The 17307-nt window shown below is 43.4% G+C and overlaps 1 protein-coding gene across 1 annotated transcript; it reads left to right on the plus strand.

Moving 5' to 3' along the window:
- Positions 1-882: 882 nt before the first annotated feature.
- Positions 883-14122, plus strand: col1a2 (collagen, type I, alpha 2). The gene is made up of 48 exons (XM_084563981.1): positions 883-995; positions 1427-1510; positions 2068-2124; positions 2358-2402; positions 2507-2560; positions 2664-2717; positions 2838-2891; positions 2999-3052; positions 3498-3551; positions 3665-3709; positions 3863-3961; positions 4156-4209; positions 4565-4663; positions 4763-4807; positions 5018-5116; positions 5221-5274; positions 5381-5488; positions 5577-5630; positions 5719-5817; positions 6030-6083; positions 6184-6282; positions 6368-6421; positions 6543-6596; positions 6702-6755; positions 7072-7125; positions 7227-7271; positions 7500-7598; positions 7749-7856; positions 7964-8017; positions 8135-8188; positions 8966-9019; positions 9112-9165; positions 9270-9377; positions 9533-9586; positions 9826-9879; positions 9970-10131; positions 10279-10386; positions 10765-10872; positions 11159-11212; positions 11323-11430; positions 11546-11599; positions 11748-11855; positions 12008-12061; positions 12323-12430; positions 12600-12843; positions 13008-13192; positions 13296-13538; positions 13674-14122. The coding sequence occupies exons 3-48, from the start codon at positions 2122-2124 to the stop codon at positions 13818-13820; spliced, it is 3810 nt and encodes a 1269-aa protein (XP_084420107.1). The 5' UTR covers positions 883-995; positions 1427-1510; positions 2068-2121; the 3' UTR covers positions 13821-14122.
- The last annotated feature ends 3185 nt before the right edge of the window (positions 14123-17307 follow it).

Raw genomic sequence — 17307 nt, forward strand, 5'->3', positions numbered from 1 at the left:
TGCTTGATTTGGATTTGACTCAGGAACATAAACCTGGTCTCAGACCAGCGAGTCAAGGCTGACACCTTCAGCTTGGATAAACCTAAACTTTTCTTCTACCGAGGCTTCTCTGATGAAAATATACTATCTGGATTGTGTTTAAGAGGTTCTGCTCATAATTGAGATTGCCTAAATCTGAACACATACCAGCATAATGTTTGCAGCTTAAGCAGCAGCATTTTACTGTGCACTGTGCACTATTTGGTTCTGGTAACACGCCATAACGCCGTTTGTTCCATGGACTAACATGCTCTCACAGCAAAGAGATTGTTGAGTCTGCTTTGGGACGCTTTTACCATGTTTCCTCCTCATTGATCATTTACATTACACTGGTCTGCTCTGATCTCAGATTAATTACTGTTTCTGCACAAGCATGTTTTATGCATCGTCGTAATTATTATTATTTCTGCATGTTGAATTAATTTGTGTCGCAGTGGCCACTCATTGTCGCGCTTATGCACAAGAAGTGTTTTGATATATATATGAAAAGACTGAATAAATAAATCTTACATTTATTTATCTTCTTTTCTATTTAGGGAAGAGTCAAGGTGAGCACATAATGTTGTTCTTATGTGTCATTTAGCACCTAGAGCGTGGTATATGAGACACATGAAGAAAAGATTAGACTAGGAAAGGTTTGGGGTCATCTTTATGATGTCAGGCCCAATTGTTCAAATCACTGAAATGTGTTTTAACTTCCTTGTCCTCTCACTGTAAGGTCAAGTTTTTGCACATTTTATTGCTATCAACACATACCTTTGATTTTTGATTTTCCTCTTAGTCACTTTTAGTGCGATACAGATTAGAAGCAGTGGTCTGCTTTGCTAGAAGAATGTTTTGGGGCTGACATGTTGCTAAAGCAATAAACTGAGGCCATCTGCCCCGTGTTTTGGTCTGACTGAGTGATTTTTCTGCCGCAGGGTCCCAGAGGAGACAAAGGACCTCGAGGTGACAGGGTAAGCCGAAGTGAACTTCTCTCGCCTTTTATCAAGCTAGCAGACATGTCGCTGAAGTATTTGATCCGATATATTTGTAAAGCGTCTTTGGCAAAAGTTTTTGTTGACGTCATCTGACTTTTTAACCTCAATAGGCCACGCCCCTTTGTTTACATCGCCATTAGGCCTCATTACATTAATACTGTGAACATATGTGATAAATGATATCTGCATCGCTGATTCATTATTCTTATAAAAAACACAATTTGCCAGGAGAGCGGCTCGGCTTGATGTATTTATTTATACATATAGGATACCATATTTATCTATTTATTTATGAAACGAAGTTAGAACAGATGGACTTTCAGTCCCTGCAGAATTCACACCCTACATCCTCAGATACGATCACTGAATAACAGTGTTTGCTCACTCGTGTCATCCTTGATTCACAGGGTCCTCAGGGCCCAAATGGTAAAGATGGCAAACCCGGACTCCCTGGACCCCCTGGCCCCCCTGGTCCCCCTGGACTTGGAGGAGTAAGTCCGCTATTTATTCTGTCAAAATGTAGAGTCTGCACTGACTGCGTTCTTTTCTTTTCTTTTTTTTTTTTGCAATTGTTGTCCAAAAATGTGTGATAGCCGCTGTAAAGTGACTTTAATGGTGTCATACTGTGCAGCATAATGTAATAAGTGTATATTGTGTCACGCACCTAAGTGTCACTCTGACAAGTTGTTGACCTCACTGCTTCATTAATAATCCAAAAGCCCTGTGACCTTTGACCCTCTGCCCATTTGACCTCATGGCCGTTGTAAAGTCATGACACAGAATTAAAAAAGCTGTTTAAAGGCCAGTTGCAAATTATCTTAAACAAACTTTCTGGTAAAAATTGAAATTTTTAATTGTGGCATGTTTGTAATGCTTTGAAATGCTTTTTTTTTTTTTTCCACATACGTTTACTGTAACACCAGTTACTGAGACTATCTCTGTTATCTATGTGAATCAGATGAAAGCTAGTCCAGATTTACTGTTTTAATAGAGCTTCATCAGCATGAATCATGGTTATTAATCTGACCTTTCTTGTTTTGTTCAACAGAACTTTGCTGCTCAATATGATGGTGCCAAAGCTCCTGATCCCGGCCCCGGCCCCATGGTGAGAGCCGATATCTTTCTCCCAACACATACACATGCACCGATATGTCTAACAGCATAACACACATTTCTAGGCAGTCGTACTGTTCCATGTCGGCCTATAAAGTTACTTTTATTTTATTCCTGCCTCCATTCCAGTAATGAGTTTCTTTCATTTCGCCTACTTGAATTTTAATTGACTTATAGTTGAATAGACTTAGAGTTGATCATTAATTCTTTTTTACTCAATTCTAGGGTTTGATGGGACCCAGAGGACCTCCCGGACCTCCTGGCCCCCCTGTAAGTGCAAACACCAACTCAAAATTAACCTCTCATGATCTGTTAAAATCTTTAGTACCCTGTTTACATCATGACTAACTGCTATGTCTGCTTTCATTCGACAGGGACCTCAGGGACACACAGGACACGCTGGTGAGCCCGGAGAGCCTGGACAGACTGTAAGATTATCCCCCAAAATACTCACAGTTCTTCCATTTATTCCGGTGATGCCAACTTCATAGTTAAACTAGGAGATCTTAATGATCTGATTTTCTTTCCCAGGGCCCCGTTGGAGCCCGCGGTCCCCCTGGACCTCCTGGCAAATCTGGAGAGGACGTACGTACATATTTGTGTTTTGAAAAGCACAGCTTTTTTTCCACATATAACGCTATCTTGGGATTATTTTGAGCTGTCGCCATAGTTTCATGCGCTAAAGTCTAATTTGTTGACTTGCAGGGTAACAACGGCAGACCTGGCAAGCCCGGAGACAGAGGTGTACCTGGTCCTCAGGTAAGCCAGAACACTGTGAATGACAACAGTGCCACAAACCGATGCAAGCAGACGTTCTTGAAGTATATAAGAGTTATATATATATATTTGTTGTTTTTGCATTGCAGGGAGCTCGTGGATTCCCCGGAACCCCTGGACTTCCAGGAATGAAGGGACACAGAGTGAGTGCTGATCTCTACCCCTGCTTCATCTGAACTTTACCTGCTATTCCTTGCTCACCTGAGTCCAACTGAAAAAAATAAAAAATGCTCCAAGATTTGAACACAGTGGAGGAAGCATAATACTACCTAATAAACACCACTGGGAGAGATTGGCCCTAATCCCAATCTTCCTGAGCAAGGAAAAGTTCCTAATGGCTGCCACTGAAGTTTTTAGCTCCTGTTTTGCATGAAAGAAGAAATCTTCACAGCTTATATGAGAGTTTTAAAAATCTCCCCCATATCCCCCCAATTCCCTTGAGAACCTGGACTGCCTACGATAACATGGATCCTTTTCTTCTCACGGTGTCCTAGTGTCTCTCTTAACCTTTAAAGCAGTGAGGCACCATTTTCTTTTTTTTCATCTAGTGTAGACCTCTTCCATCATCACGGTGCTTCTGTTTTTCAGGGTTACACTGGTCTGGATGGACGCAAGGGAGAGCCCGGTGCCGCTGGTGCCAAGGTATGACACCATCTAACTTCCACACAACTGCATGAGAACCAGATATTACACATTTTTCATACAGGTTTCTCTATTTGAAACCTCATCATGTCCTTTTCCTTTCTCCCCTATAGGGTGAGTCTGGTGCCCATGGAGCTGCTGGAAGTCCTGGACTGGCTGTAAGTTTCCCTTTTCAGCCACTACACTGTAGAAGTAGTAGAGCAGTTTATCAGCGTGTTCGGCTGATGCCAAATGACAGACATACAGTGTGGTAAATGTGATGCGTGCTTGTACGACTGCAGTGAAGGTGACGTTGTATGTCTTGCTCTCAGGGAGCTCGGGGTATGCCTGGTGAGAGAGGACGTGCTGGCCCTGCTGGCCCCGCTGGTGCTCGTGGTGCTGATGGCAACGTTGGACCCGCTGGACCCGCTGTGAGTATTTGCCCTTTAAAACCCTTTCTGTCTAGTGAGGTACCAGTGAGATACGTATTCTGGCTGTACTTCAGGTTATCTTAATGTTGTACAAATTTATAACCATACCCCAGTTTGAGACAAACTTGTGTTTAAACTTAATGGCCTCAATGTGAACTTTGACCTGACATTATCTCTGCTCTTCCTTTGTCCAGGGTCCTCTTGGCGCTGCTGGTCCCCCAGGTTTCCCCGGTGGCCCCGGCCCCAAGGTGTGTGTCATGCCACTTCCTGTTATCTCTCCTGGAGAGGTTCATGTTTAGAGTCACACACAGAGACAGTTCTTAGTAACACACAGTACAAGCATCTGCCTAAAACAGGAACCCGTCCTAATATCATCTTACACTGTATCCCCAAGGGAATTAATCACATATGCCCTAGCTCCAGTTTGCCTGAGCGGTTGATTTTGTCATTAAAAAACATTTTATTTCAACTACTGTGATTATTATTTAGCTCTTACATACAAACAAATATTACATTTCTAATGCTGCTCTTACTGTGACACCAATAACCACCAGACCATCACAATTCATTGTTTGACTATGGATACATATTTGTCATTAACAGGGAGAGATTGGACCCGCTGGATCTACTGGCCCAAGTGGACCTCAGGGAGCGAGAGGAGAGCCTGGTTCCAATGGTGCTGCTGGCCCCGTTGGTCCCCCTGTAAGTAGTGTACAAAGATGTTGCTTGTAGTCCCAGACCTGGAGCTGTTATTAGTCTTCACGCTGACTTTAAATCAAACGTAATAATTTTTTCCCTCAGGGTAACCCTGGTGCTAATGGCCTGAATGGAGCCAAGGGAGCTGCTGTAAGTATTAAACTTTGTACCAGTTCATACTTCAGGTGAAAGGTCATCTAGGGTAACATAGAGGTTACAGCCTGTACTGTGTTGCACACACTTAATCACAGATCAGTATTTAGAAATATTTACTTTTTATTTGGATGTAAATGTCACCTTAAAGAGTAAGGCAGTATAACAAGCTGTCATGCTGACCTATTGCTCCTGGATGTTGTTTAGGGTACCCCTGGTGTTGCTGGAGCTCCTGGCTTCCCCGGACCAAGAGGAGGACCTGGACCCCAAGGACCTCAGGGTGCTGCCGGACCCAGAGGCCTGTCTGTGAGTATACAGTCAACACAATCACAATATGTCAATACTCGGAGTAACTCTATAGATGATTGTTCTTTTGACTCATTGCACCTGTGCATCTGTATCTATCTTAGGGAGACCCTGGTCCTCAGGGAGTTAAGGGAGATTCTGGTCCCAAAGGAGAGCCTGTAAGTTCATATCCTGATCATGTTCATTTATTTAAAAAATCAACAGCTGAAGCAGTATGTGTGAGTATGTGTTAGTTGACCTCAACTCGCCTGTTGCCTCCCTCAGGGTAATGCTGGACCTCAAGGAGCCCCTGGATCTCAAGGAGAGGAGGGCAAGAGAGGACCTTCTGGTGAGCTTGGCGCTACTGGCCCTGCTGGTTCCCGTGGAGCTAGAGTGAGTACCAGACCACTGCCTCACATTTCACCCATACCACATTCAGAGCCTTGTTGCTTGGATGTTAATGTCTGTGTGTCTTCTTCAGGGCGCTCCTGGCAGCCGTGGTATGCCTGGTGCTGAGGGAAGAACCGGCCCCATTGTAAGTATTCGCCAAGGAGACCTATTTTATTTCCAAATGCAATCAACATTTAGCCTCTTACAAGACAATTTTTCTGTCCTTCCTGTAGGGTATGCCCGGTGCTCGTGGTGCTACTGGTAACGGTGGACCTCGTGGACCCCCTGGAGATGCTGGCCGTGCTGGTGAGCCTGGCGCAGCTGGTCTCAGGGTGAGTCTTCTGCTGTTTTTAAACGGTAGTTTAAAACGAAGAAAGAATAAAGCGGAAACAAACTGAACAGCTTAAAGACATGATGCTGTCATTGCTTTAGTTCCACGCTATTTTGTGACCTAAAATATGCAATGAAAGCTAGCCATCTGTGACAATGCAATTTAATGACAGTACAAACATCTTAATGACCTCCTAATGTTAATTTTCCATAGGGTCTCCCAGGAAGCCCTGGAAGCTCTGGACCCCCAGGAAAGGAGGGACCTACTGTAAGTGAAATTACATTTCACTGAGATACAATTTATAGTTAATATTCTTCCCATGTTCTGCTTACAGTCAACATAATGTACTCTTTGTTTACTTCTCCAGGGTCCTGCTGGACAAGATGGTCGCACTGGACCTCCCGGCCCAAGTGGACCTAGAGGCCCACCCGGAACCATTGGTTTCCCTGGACCCAAAGGACCTGCTGTAAGCAGACATAAAACCAGAAATCCCAAGCATTTGGAATTGTCTCCCTGTTAGTTATTCAATGTTAACCTGTCTTTTACCTCAGGGTGAGCCTGGCAAGCCCGGAGAGAAGGGAAACACTGGCCCAACTGGACTGAGAGTAAGTCAAAAAGACACACAATACGATCAAACAGAAAATATGACACCCATGTATTTTGCCACTGAAGAACTCCTCCCTTGTCGGTTGTTGCACTGCATCATGTCCCTGCCTTTGTGTTTAGGGAGCCCCTGGACCTGATGGTAACAATGGAGCCACTGGCGCTACTGGACCTGCTGTGAGTGCCTTTACATACAGTACACACATAGACCTTTGATTTTGTCACAATAACCATCGTTGAACCAGTTATAACACGGATGTCTCTCTTTCTTTCTTGGTGTAGGGCGGTCCTGGTGAGAAGGGAGAGCAGGGACCTGCTGGAGCTCCTGGCTTCCAGGTTTGAATGCTTAAGTTATCTCCATATAAATACGAAATTCAGAGCAGTTTTACTGAGGGAAATGTTACACCATTTTACTGCCCTTTAGCCAACGTTTCTCTCTACTTTTTGCTGTAAGAATAAAAAACACACACATAGTAACAGAAGCATCTGTTACAGCCCTATGCAGTGTGATGCACTTGTCTTATTGTTATAGTAACTTCCTTGCTAATCATGGTAATACATTTCAGAACTTTAAATAATGCCATTACGTTTGTATTTTCACTTCCTTCCTGTTGATACCTTCGGAGCTAATTTTGCTGCTTGATATCTTTAGGGTCTGCCTGGACCTGCTGGAGCAGCTGGAGAGGCTGGCAAGCCTGGAGACAGAGTAAGAGAACAAACAAACAAACTGAGTTCTTCAACAGTCAAACCACAAAAGTTGTAGCATTAGTGCAGTAAATCTCTAACTAACTGTCCATGTCTCTGTAGGGTATCCCAGGAGACCAGGGAGTTGCTGGACCTGCTGGTGGCAAGGTGAGATCCCCTGTTCATTCCTTTGGAGCACATACACCTTTACTGGATGGTTTACTAATTATAGTTCAAAATCATATATGTTCTTGGACTTTGTTTATCTAATGAGCCATGACCCAATATTTCCTTGAAGGCTTTTCATTTTGGACGGAAACACCAACTTTAAAATTACTATTAACGTTACTACTATTAAGCTTACTTATCCATATAAATAATTGTGTTTTCCTCCAGGGAGAGCGTGGTAATCCTGGTGCTGCTGGAGCTGCTGGAGCTCAGGGACCAATTGGACCCCGTGGACCCGCTGGAGCCCCTGGACCCGATGGTGGCAAGGTAAGATGAGCTCAGAAACAGTGGCAGAGTTTGCAAAAATCAAACAAGTGCAGCAGTTAGGCAGATGAGCACATATTCCTTTTTTTTTTTTTTTTTTTTTAATTAGTTTTGGCAACAGTGAACCAAAGTATTTCCCGTGTGTGTTTTCAGGGAGAGCCCGGTTCTGCTGGACCTGCTGGTGGACCTGGACATCAGGGACCTGGTGGCATGCCTGGTGAGCGTGGAGCTGCTGGTGCTCCCGGAGGCAAGGGAGAGAAGGTAAATGCCAAAACTGTGCCACCTGCAAATAAAGTGTCCATTTGTCAGTTAGTTTGTATTGTTTCTCCTTCACTCTGTCTCACACCATCTTCCTCTCACTCCTACAGGGAGAGGCTGGACACAGAGGCCCCGATGGCAATTCTGGAAGAGATGGTGCCCGTGTAAGTTAAACCATTCCTCTATAGGAACTTGACATAAAAATGGCGCCCATTCCCTCCGTAACTTTGAGTATTTTACACAGAGTCCCGGTCTTACTTTCTCTTACCTTCTCTTCCTAGGGTTTGCCTGGACCCGCTGGACCTCCTGGACCCACTGGAGCCAATGGTGATAAGGTATGTCAGTGTAATACAAAATAAAAAGGAAAAAAGAAACAACATCTGACAGAAACCACCAAATGGCACGTTTATGGGATTTTCCCTGTAACACAAAAAAATGTTGTGACGCTTTTATGTGACCTAAAAATGGCTGCCACCAACATTGTCCAAGATGGCGGACAGACTCTTGTGCCAGAGAAAGCCATCAACAAATGCAACGCTGTCGTAATTTAACTCCTGATTGAACCCAGCAGTGAATCTTAATCTCAATCCAGACCTCCCACTCATCTGTGACCCAAATTACAATTACCCCCAACGTAGCGTTCTATCTGGAGCTAGAACCTCAACACTGCCATCTAATGGCAACTGAAGAAAATTACAGCAATGATTCATCTACAACATAATATTAATTGACAGTGATTATAACATTAAAAAATTGTAACAAACTCAATTTAAGACATTTATAATATATGTATTTGTAGTTTTATGCTATATGTAAAAGTAATGTTACTCCTTTTATTTGAGTCACTTTTCTTTCACTGTTTACAGCATATTGGTCTAGACAAAACAAAATAGATGCAGAAGTACAATTACTATTTGTAGCTTATTTGTATCCTCTAACCAAGTTTTGAAATTCATCGATTTTAATTCAATTTGAGTCTGGTCCAGTTGTTGGGAGATGTGGAATCATATATACATTTTTCTCTTGTATTGACTGGATAAGGAGATCCATTAAATACTGGATGAATGGAAGAATTATTTAGTTATTGAAGTATTCTTTGTTCTCTCCTCCAGGGTGAGAGTGGTTCCTTTGGACCTGCTGGCCCTGCTGGACCTCGTGGAACCCCTGTAAGTACCTGTGGATTGCTTCCATCAAGTCAACATATGTATCAGATGATGGGCTAAAAACTTTTATGTGACCAACTGTTTGTTGTCCACAGGGAGAGCGTGGAGAGGTTGGACCTGCTGGAGCTCCCGGATTCGCTGGACCCCCTGTAAGCTGACATTTTAATGAGCAAGATTCAGCAACAATTGCTTAATGCACACAAGCACGCTGGCCCAGAGATTGACCGAGCCCTGCTGCTCTCTCTTCCTACAGGGCGCTGACGGTCAGCCCGGAGCAAGAGGAGAGCGTGGACCTTCCGGAGGAAAGGGAGAGACTGGCCCCTCTGGCCCTTCTGGACCGGCTGGACAGTCTGGACCTCCTGTTAGTACCATTGACACTGGATACACACACAAATCTAACTTGACTGAGAGTGGTGTAATGTACAGTACAAATTTTATTTGGGGAGCAGCAGAGAGTGGACTGGGAGGGTGTTAGTTACTACAATCTGATATGAATTTCTTCTTCTGGCTATCTAGGGTGCTTCCGGACCTGCTGGACCTGCTGGTGCCCGTGGAGACACTGGACCTGCTGTGAGTATAAAAAAAACACATATGTACAAATTTAGTCAATGCGCCACCTGCCACACACACACATACACAGTCACATTAGCTCTGCAGGCCTTTCACATCCAGTAAAAACTCCTAAAATTGAAGTAGAAGACAAATATTCTCTGAAGATCTACTGATAGAGACAGAAAAATCAAACACATATACACACAACAGATATCATGAATGACCTCTATATAACTACTGTGTGTGTTTCTTCTCAGGGTCTGACTGGTTTCCCTGGTGCTGCTGGCAGAGTTGGTGCCGCTGGCCCCGCTGTGAGTCCTGACTTTGTATTTATAATGATAGATAAACTGACATACATACACTTGACACACTAACACACTCTCCTATTCTTCCCCTCTCAGGGTATTGTTGGACCCCCCGGCTCCTCTGGTCCAGCTGGTAAGGATGGACCTCGCGGTCTCCGTGGTGATCCTGGTCCCGCTGGTCCTTCTGGAGAGCAGGGAATGGTTGGACCACCTGGTCCTTCTGGAGAGAAGGGACCCTCTGGAGAGTCTGGCCCCCCTGTAAGTTATAGTTCTTTTCTCAGTAAAAAATTAAATGGATTGCTGAAAGTTTAGTAGCATCCAACAGGCGTTTATGAACATTACTGAGCTCATACACCTGTTCCTTCTTTATGATGTATGACTGATGATTTTTGTCCACGTGATTAGGGTGCTCCTGGTGCTCCTGGAACTTCTGGTCCTCTTGGACTTCAGGGATTCGTTGGTCTGCCTGGTGCTAGAGGAGATCGTGGTACACCTGGTGGTGCTGGTGGTGTGGTGAGTACAAATTAATACAGATTTTACCACCAAAAGATTCACCTGTAACATGACCCGCTAAAAGACAGGTTATATCTGTGATTTATCACTCAAACCTGCGGACTCCATGTGATTGAACAGCCTGTGAATAACGGAAATATTATGTTTAATATTAATATTCTTAACCATTAAGCAACCTTACATGAATGTAAGGATAGTTATTGCTTAACAACTGTATATGGTGGGCTGCTCCGAATGAGCACACGCATCTTTACTCATCTCCCAGATATTAAACAATATATTGGGTGCATATCAGCACTTCATTTGGCCTTGGTCTGCGTGTAGTATGAAGCCTTGGACTGTATGTGACCAACTGTTTCTCTCCATATCATATCACAGGGAGAGCCTGGTAGAGTTGGACCTCCTGGTCCCCCTGGAGCCCGTGGCCCCCCTGGCAACATTGGCCTGCCTGGTATGACCGGACCCCAAGGAGAGGCTGGACGTGAGGTAATTTCATAACCTCACATTTCTATTAAATATAGCTACCTGTAACAGTGACCTATGAATGGGTGAGTAGAATGTATTTAATGGTTATTCAAGTAGACGTTCTTGATTCTTTCTTTAACCATACATATTATATGTGTTACAGCTTGTGTTGAAAATACAAAATACTAAATCGTCTGCTTTGGATAATTAGTGTATGCACCGACTTACAAGTTGACATGTTAACCTGAAATAAAGATATAACAAGACCCTGTAAACTGTAAACTGTAATATTCTTTGCCATCCACAGGGTAACCCTGGTAACGATGGACCTCCAGGCCGTCCTGGTGTTGCTGGATTCAAGGTCAGATCCTCTCATATACCTTAAACCTTAACCTTAACTTAAATGCTTGTGTACAGAATAGACACATATACAATGGTCTGACCTACTTGTGCCTTACTCATTGTACTTAGGGAGACCGTGGTGAGCCCGGACCTGCCGGTTCCATTGGACTTGCTGGTTCCCCTGGACCTGCTGGACCCACTGGAGCCGCTGGCAGACCTGGAAACCGTGGAGAGGCTGTAAATATTTTCATCATTAAATTCCCATTTTCAAATAGCGTCGTTTGCAGGGTACTAGTTCTACAATGAAACGTCCTTCACTCATCCTTTTATTCTTGCCTTTCCATGTCCCAAGGGCCCATCAGGTTCAACTGGAGCTGCTGGCCCCGCTGGAGCTAGAGGTGCCTCTGTAAGTACAATAAAAGAAATAGCATACAGAAGAGAATTCAAAGAATAAAAGTGCACCAATGTTTTTCATCTATAGGTCATAACATTTTTATGTGCGCTATCCTAGCCACTTGATGCCCCTGACTGTGTGCATCCTCTGTTTGTTGTAGGGACCTGCTGGACCCCGTGGTGAGAAGGGAGGTGCTGGAGACAAGGGAGAGAGAGGCATGAAGGGTCTGCGTGGACATCCTGGTCTTCAGGGAATGCCTGGACCTTCTGTGAGTGGTTGCGCATTAACACAAGGCACAAACAATATATAAACATACAGCTACATATGCTGATACATGGTTTCCAAAAGCACCACAGTGTAAACTACACCCAGAAAAAGTGTTGTTGTCAATACACTGATGGGTGTTTTGTCTTTCTGCAGGGACCCTCCGGTGACACTGGACCTGCTGGAGCCAATGGACCCGCTGGACCCAGAGTAAGTGGAGTCCTCACATTATAACAGTGTTTTCTTTCTTCTATCTGTATCCACAAAGTTGCCCTATTCCAAACTCTTAGTGATAAGATTATGATCCCTTGTCAGGCATCCCACTTTGACAAGAAGAGGCAGCCTAGTACAGCCTCCACATTTTGACAGAACACCCATAACACTTAAACACATACTGTAATTTGTAAATGTATATGATGCAGAGTTTTAATGAACATATTGGACTAGTTGATGTGACAATCTCCTCTTCAGGGACCTGCTGGACCCCACGGACCCCCTGGAAAGGATGGCAGAGCTGGCGTCCATGGTACTATTGGTTCTCCTGGTGCTCGTGGACCCCCTGGATACTCTGGACCTTCTGTAAGCTCAACTTTATATCATCATCTTCATGACACTATATTTGGTCATTTGTTATCCAACACATTTCACTTTTGTTTGACATTTAGTTTTAGGTTTAGCTGTTGTGGCATCAAGAGTAGTCCTACAATGGTTCCAGCTCCATGTCAATCCACTGTATTATCCATTGTAGGGTCCTCCTGGAGCTCCTGGTCTGCCCGGACCTCCCGGCCCTGCTGGTGGTGGATACGACGTCTCTGGATATGATGAGTACAGAGCTGATCAGCCTGCTCTGAGAGCTAAGGATTACGAGGTCGATGCCACAATCAAGTCACTCAACACTCAGATCGAGAACCTGCTCACCCCTGAGGGATCCAGGAAGAACCCTGCCCGCACCTGCCGTGACATCAAGCTCAGCCACCCCGACTGGAGCAGCGGTAAGCTCAAATTCATCTGATACTTCCTTAGAGGAAATATAGTCCCACAGTTAGTTAGGTTTAAAGGTTATTAAATTAATTTAGCTAAGCCTCCAAATAGGACCCAGAAGAAAGAAATACTGTCTATCCATCTGTTTGACTCCCTTCTCCTTCATGCCCTGAAGGATTCTACTGGATTGACCCCAACCAGGGCTGCATCAACGACGCCATCAAGGTCTTCTGCGACTTCACCACTCGCGAGACCTGCATCTATGCCCACCCTGAGAGCATCGCCCGCAAGAACTGGTTCAGAAGCACCGAGGGCAAGAAGCACGTCTGGTTCGGAGAGACCATCAACGGTGGTACTGAGGTGAAAGAGGAGGCTTAATTTGAAAGTTTAACACCACACAATCGGACAAGGCCAGGCAATAATCCGTTTGGAAATACTGATTGTCATTCTTTCCTTCTTGCAGTTTACCTACAACGATGAGACTCTCAGCCCCCAGAGCATGGCTACCCAGCTGGCCTTCATGCGCCTCCTGTCCAACCAGGCTAGCCAGAACATCACCTACCACTGCAAGAACAGCGTTGCCTACATGGACGGTGCTAGCGGCAACCTGAAGAAGGCTGTGGTGCTCCAGGGCTCCAACGATGTGGAGCTTAGGGCCGAGGGCAACAGCCGCTTCACCTTCTCCGTGCTGGAGGACGGCTGCACTGTGAGTAGCTTTTTTGCTTTTTAATCTGCCTTAGCAACTCTTATGTTTCAATCTTCCCTTGCGGCAAAATTAACGCAATTATGCGGCCGAGTTATCCTGATATTCAATCTCTGCTTGTGTTCGTTTACCCTGCAGACACACACTGGTGAATGGAGCAAGACAGTGATTGAGTACAGAACAAATAAACCATCTCGCCTGCCCATCCTCGACATTGCACCTTTGGACATTGGTGGAGCTGAACAGGAGTTTGGTTTGGACATTGGCCCAGTCTGTTTCAAATAAATAGACTCATGATAAATTAACACCAAAAAAAAAAAGAGAGGAACAACGAAAAAAACAAAATCTCTGCCCTTCTTTCTGTGTTGTTTTTTTTTTTTTTTATACTGAATGCTGATTTCTCACTGCGCATCCACTTGCTTAAGATGGGCAACTATCGGAGAGGACTGAACGGACTGAAAGGAGCGTTTGTGCAATGCAAATTAATACAGCAACCCAAAGGGACGCGGGAAAACACCTTGTTGTGGGACGTCATGTCATCCTTTTGTAAAAAATAAAAGAAGTGTAATAAAAACGCTGAAAGTATGCATCACTTTGTGGTCTTTGTATATCTTCCAAAGAGGAGGTTTAAAACCACAATTTCCATGAAAAAAAGGTTTAAACTACCTCATGCCTGTACCTAAAGAAAATACTATTGACAAAAGCTGGGTCCACAACCGAGATGTTAAGACTTCTAATGCTTCAAGCTATGTCCTGTATCGGAAGGTGCTCAGTTACTTGAAGCAGAGATCTATGGTGCTAATATGCAGCTGTGGAGCAAACCACTTTACTGTATTACTTTGTATTGACCTTTGAGGAGTCTTGCATTCGTCCCCTGATACTTCCTCATTTTAAGCAGGTGGAATGATTCTAAACCTGATGTCTAGTTTTTGTTTTGTTTCTTTCTTGTTTTATTTTTTTTTTTTCTAGAAGTTTCTTCTTTTTTTGTTCTGGTTTTTTGTTTAGGCCTTTTCTACTCTACCAACCCTACACTCCCAGTGTTCATAGTGACAGCACATATTTCATCCAGTTCTGAATGGTTTTTTAGGCGGCCTCTCTCTCTCTCAAAAAATGACACCACAAAGTCTATTGTACCTATTTTGTATATGTGAGATGTTTAAATAAATTGTGAAAAGTTCTGAAATAAAGCATGTCCAATGTTCCAAAACACACCATGCAGTGACTTAAGTGCTTTCATGTTTTAACGACACCTCTGAAGGTGTGTCACTGTATTTCGGTTGGCTGATGATCTACACATCGTCATTGACTTAAACATCTTCCTATTGTGGAAGCACAGCCGCATCCTGATTTACCCTCCCCCTCTGTTTTGCTTTTCAACGGTACATCCAATTTTAATGTACAGTAAATCTCTGTTTACACTGTCCATGCCAATGTGTGATTACTAACGTGCATTGTTTCTTGTAAATATGCATCCTCTCATGTTGCTTATTTTTTCTTGCATAATACAGCTTTTGCATCCAAATAAATTTCTGTAATTTGGATCAAGGCTTGAATTGCAGTGATGCATGAATGCAGTACTTAGTTGTTTAGATTCAGTATGGGAACATGGCACTCCTGCAGACATTACCTGTTATTTTACTTTGTCTAAATGGCTGAGGATCAGTTTGAGTACACTGTGTTGAGGGTTTTACAGAAATGGTGAAAAAACAAACAATATTGAGACTTGTGGAATTAGCTCCAGGATTAATTAAGGCAGCGATGCATGTAGCACCTTCTGTGATCTCTAGAGGGCAGCGTAGAGCAGCTTTAAACTTAGAGGCAGTAATGATACTGTAGAAACTTTGACATGGGAGCTGCAAACATCCAACTGCTTTGGGGATTAAATAAGTAGGTTTTTTGGATCACTATTATCTTTTAGGCATAAAATTAAAACCACAGACTGGACCTTTAACAGCAAACACAATATATTACACTGTATAAAATCCTTTTCAGCTGCAGTATCAAGTTCACTACTTTTCAGAAGGCTATTTACAATAGCTACTACAAATCAAGATTTATAATACACCAGTCAGGCATAAAATTATGACCAACTTCCTGCTACTGTGTAGGAGGTCTCCTTTATGCCATCAGACAACGGACATGGGCCTTCTGAAGGTGTCCTGTGGTGGCGATCAGGCATAAACATTATGATCACTGACAGGAGAAGTAAATGACCATTGCACATTGACCATCTTGTGACAATACAAAGTTCTAATGGGAAACTTATGGCCCTGGTGTTGACCTGGCCTCCAAATTCACTAGATCCCAAACTGATCAAGTATCTGTGGGATGATCCGACAGAGGCCCCTCCCCTCAACACACAGGACCCAAAAGCCCCCACTACTAACATTCTGTTACCAGACACCACAGGACACCCTCAGAAGGCCCATGTCCATTCTCTGACGCGTCACAACTGTTTTGGAGGCACAAGATAGACCTACACAATGTTAGGAAGGTGCTCATAATGGCATGCCTGATCGGTGCATAATGTGGACTCAGATAGCAAGTTCTTGTTAATTATTGCCCTACAAAAGTCCCAAGTCATGAATAAAACCCTCTAAACACTCATCCAACATGGGTTATTTCAAGGCCAAGTAAAGGAAGCAGCCTAAAAGGTCAGTAAACCACACACATTCTGTAATTTCCATCCACAGCCTGCCATGCGTCCCTGGTCTCTTGCTTCTGCTGTATAAAAGACTCAGATTGTCTCTTCTCTTTTTCTCTGATACATTATCCTAAAGAATAAACATGAGGCCAAATTAGATGCCCACTGACACTTATTTTTGATCTTCTACTCAACTTAAAAAAAAAAAAACAGTTTGTGGATAGATCACATGTAAACTGAAATAGTAAAATTCTAAGCCTAATAAAGTTAATATGTCTGTGGAGGTTCTCATGGTGTAACCATAAACACAGCTAAAACAGCTGGACAGGTTTGAGTTTTCCTGAAGACGTCTCAGTTTTTACAGGTGAGTCAAAGACACACACAATCTGTCTGTAGAGATAGAAGAGGTTGTGGAATATTGTTAGTACACTGTGGGCAACACAGGTTTAAGGGCAGTTAGGGCTGTTGTTGCAAAATATACCAAAAGCTAGACATCAGGTACATGTATAAAACATTAATTTAGAAGTGAAGAACCTATACTTTGATAAATGTCTTCAAGAAAAACACAAGATGTCCAGTTCCCTTTGTTTTAGCTTTGTTTTCGGACATATAAAGTTCGTGTAACAGGGAAATATACATTTTCTTCAAATGTGGATTGCTGGAGTCTCACTGAGTAATTCTTTCCATCACACATGTAGTGTTAACACTATAGTAGTTAAGCTTACAAACTCAAAGAGAAGTTCCTCCCAGTTATCCAAATATAACCACTATCTCCTGCCATAAAATATTTATTGGTGGACAGGCAGACTGTTCTACCTGTCCAGCAATAAATATTTGGTAATGACTGGCATGGGAATGACGCAACCTCCACCAGCTGGAAGAACCTGAATGTTGGCATTGGTGAACTGGTGTAATAAAGTACTTGACGAGACATTTCCACTCAAATGATCTCCACAACTCTGAGCATGACATCCTCTACTGAAATCCACAGTATTTCATCCAGGTTTTAGCAGGCTTGTTTTATGTAAATGGTATTCGTTGTTTTAATCTGTTGAAGTCCTAAGTCTAGGAATCACTAAGGAAATTTTTTAATAGACCGTTTTCAAACGCCTTTTGATTTTATTTTAT

Source organism: Chelon labrosus (genome assembly GCF_963514085.1).
Source record: "Chelon labrosus genome assembly, chromosome: 16".
Classification (NCBI taxonomy): domain Eukaryota; kingdom Metazoa; phylum Chordata; class Actinopteri; order Mugiliformes; family Mugilidae; genus Chelon; species Chelon labrosus.

Coding starts and splice junctions, on each gene's coding strand:
- col1a2 (XM_084563981.1), top strand. Junction 10,132..10,278: donor CTGGAGAGTCTGGCCCCCCT/GTAAGTTATAGT, acceptor CCACGTGATTAG/GGTGCTCCTGGTGCTCCTGG. Junction 12,844..13,007: donor CCACCCCGACTGGAGCAGCG/GTAAGCTCAAAT, acceptor CATGCCCTGAAG/GATTCTACTGGATTGACCCC.